General features: G+C 41.8%; 1 protein-coding gene across 1 annotated transcript; it reads left to right on the forward strand.

The window, feature by feature from the left end:
• The first annotated feature begins 282 nt into the window (after nt 1-282).
• LOC131832431 (elongation factor 1-alpha 1-like) lies at nt 283-2,029 on the forward strand. The gene has a single exon (XM_059175419.1). The coding sequence runs from the start codon at nt 350-352 to the stop codon at nt 1,736-1,738; it is 1,389 nt and encodes a 462-aa protein (XP_059031402.1). The 5' UTR covers nt 283-349; the 3' UTR covers nt 1,739-2,029.
• Nucleotides 2,030-2,249: the final 220 nt, after the last annotated feature.

Raw genomic sequence — 2,249 nt, forward strand, 5'->3', positions numbered from 1 at the left:
TGAATTTCATAAATACTGATTCAATGCAGAGCATTGGCTTCATTTTTTACAATACGAAATAATAATCTTAGACATGATTAATTTGGAAGTATGTTGGGGATGCATTTTTAAAAGAACCTTATTTTTGAATAAGAAATACATTCATATGCAATGAAATGTGTATCCTCTTTCTACCGTATCTCTTTGCCATTCAGAACACCCCTTTTCACTGATAGATTTTTTGTGTGCTTACAGACTTTGGTAGATAACCCATGCATATTTTACTATATAAAGATAATACTCCTTTTTCGCAACGGGTTTGCCGCCAGAACACAGGTGTCGTGAAAACCACCGCTCATCCTAAACCAGAATGGGGAAGGAAAAGACTCATATCAACATTGTTGTCATCGGACACGTAGATTCGGGCAAGTCTACCACTACTGGTCATCTGATCTACAAATGTGGTGGGATCGACAAAAGAACTATCGAAAAATTCGAGAAGGAGGCTGCTGAGATGGGAAAAGGCTCCTTCAAGTATGCCTGGGTCTTGGATAAACTGAAAGCTGAACGTGAACGTGGTATCACCATTGATATCTCCCTGTGGAAATTCGAGACCAGCAAGTATTACGTGACCATCATTGATGCTCCAGGACACAGAGACTTTATTAAAAACATGATTACAGGCACATCCCAGGCTGACTGTGCTGTCCTGATTGTTGCTGCTGGTGTTGGAGAATTTGAAGCCAGTATCTCCAAGAACGGGCAGACCCGTGAGCATGCCCTTCTGGCTTACACACTGGGTGTAAAACAACTAATTGTTGGTGTTAACAAAATGGATTCCACTGAGCCACTCTACAGCCAGAAGAGATACGAGGAAATTGTTAAGGAAGTCAGCACCTACATTAAGAAAATTGGCTACAACCCCGACACAGTAGCATTTGTGCCAATTTCTGGTTGGAATGGTGACAACATGCTGGAGCCAAGTGCTAATATGCCTTGGTTCAAGGGATGGAAAGTCACCCGTAAAGATGGGAATGCCAGTGGAACCACACTGCTTGAAGCTCTGGATTGCATTCTGCCACCAACTCGTCCAACTGACAAGCCCTTGCGTCTGCCTCTCCAGGATGTCTACAAAATTGGTGGTATTGGTACTGTCCCTGTGGGCCGAGTGGAGACTGGTGTTCTTAAGCCTGGCATGGTGGTCACTTTTGCTCCAGTCAACGTAACAACTGAAGTCAAGTCTGTTGAAATGCACCATGAAGCTTTGAGTGAGGCTCTTCCTGGGGACAATGTGGGCTTCAATGTCAAGAACGTATCTGTCAAAGATGTTCGTCGTGGCAATGTGGCTGGCGACAGCAAAAATGACCCACCAATGGAAGCAGCTGGCTTCACAGCTCAGGTGATTATCCTGAACCATCCAGGCCAAATTAGTGCTGGATATGCACCTGTGCTGGATTGTTACACAGCTCACATTGCTTGCAAGTTTGCTGAGCTGAAGGAGAAGATAGATCGTCGTTCTGGAAAAAAGCTGGAAGATGGTCCCAAGTTCTTGAAATCTGGTGACGCTGCCATTGTTGATATGGTTCCTGGCAAGCCTATGTGTGTTGAGAGCTTCTCTGACTATCCTCCTCTGGGCCGTTTCGCTGTTCGTGACATGAGACAGACGGTTGCTGTGGGTGTCATCAAAGCAGTGGACAAGAAGGCAGCTGGAGCTGGCAAGGTCACCAAGTCTGCCCAGAAAGCTCAGAAGGCTAAATGAATATTATCCCCAATACCTGCCACCCCAGTCTTAATCAGTGGTGGAAGAACGGTCTCAGAACTGTTTGTGTCAATTGGCCATTTAAGTTTAATAGTAAAAGACTGGTTAATGATAACAATGCATTGTAAAACCTTCAGAAGGAAAGGAGAATGTTTTGTGGACCATTTGTTTTTTTTTGTGTGTGTGTGGCAGTTTTAAGTTATTAGTTTTTAAAATCAGTACTTTTTAATGGAAACAACTTGACCAAAAATCTGTCACAGAATTTTGAGACCCATTAAAACAAAAGTTTAATGAGAAAAAAAAAAAAAGATAATACTTCACTCAAATGATAAAATAGTATGTACACAAATGATAACACAGTGTACTTACTATTCTGAATCATGCCATCTTTTTTAGGGTGCAAGTCATTCTTTTTTTTTTTCTTTTTCATTTTTTTATTATGTTCAGTTAGCCAACATACAGTGCATCATTAGATTTTGATGTAATGTTCAATGATTCATTGGTTGTGTAT

This window comes from Mustela lutreola, chromosome 5, assembly GCF_030435805.1.
Source record: "Mustela lutreola isolate mMusLut2 chromosome 5, mMusLut2.pri, whole genome shotgun sequence".
Taxonomy (NCBI): domain Eukaryota; kingdom Metazoa; phylum Chordata; class Mammalia; order Carnivora; family Mustelidae; genus Mustela; species Mustela lutreola.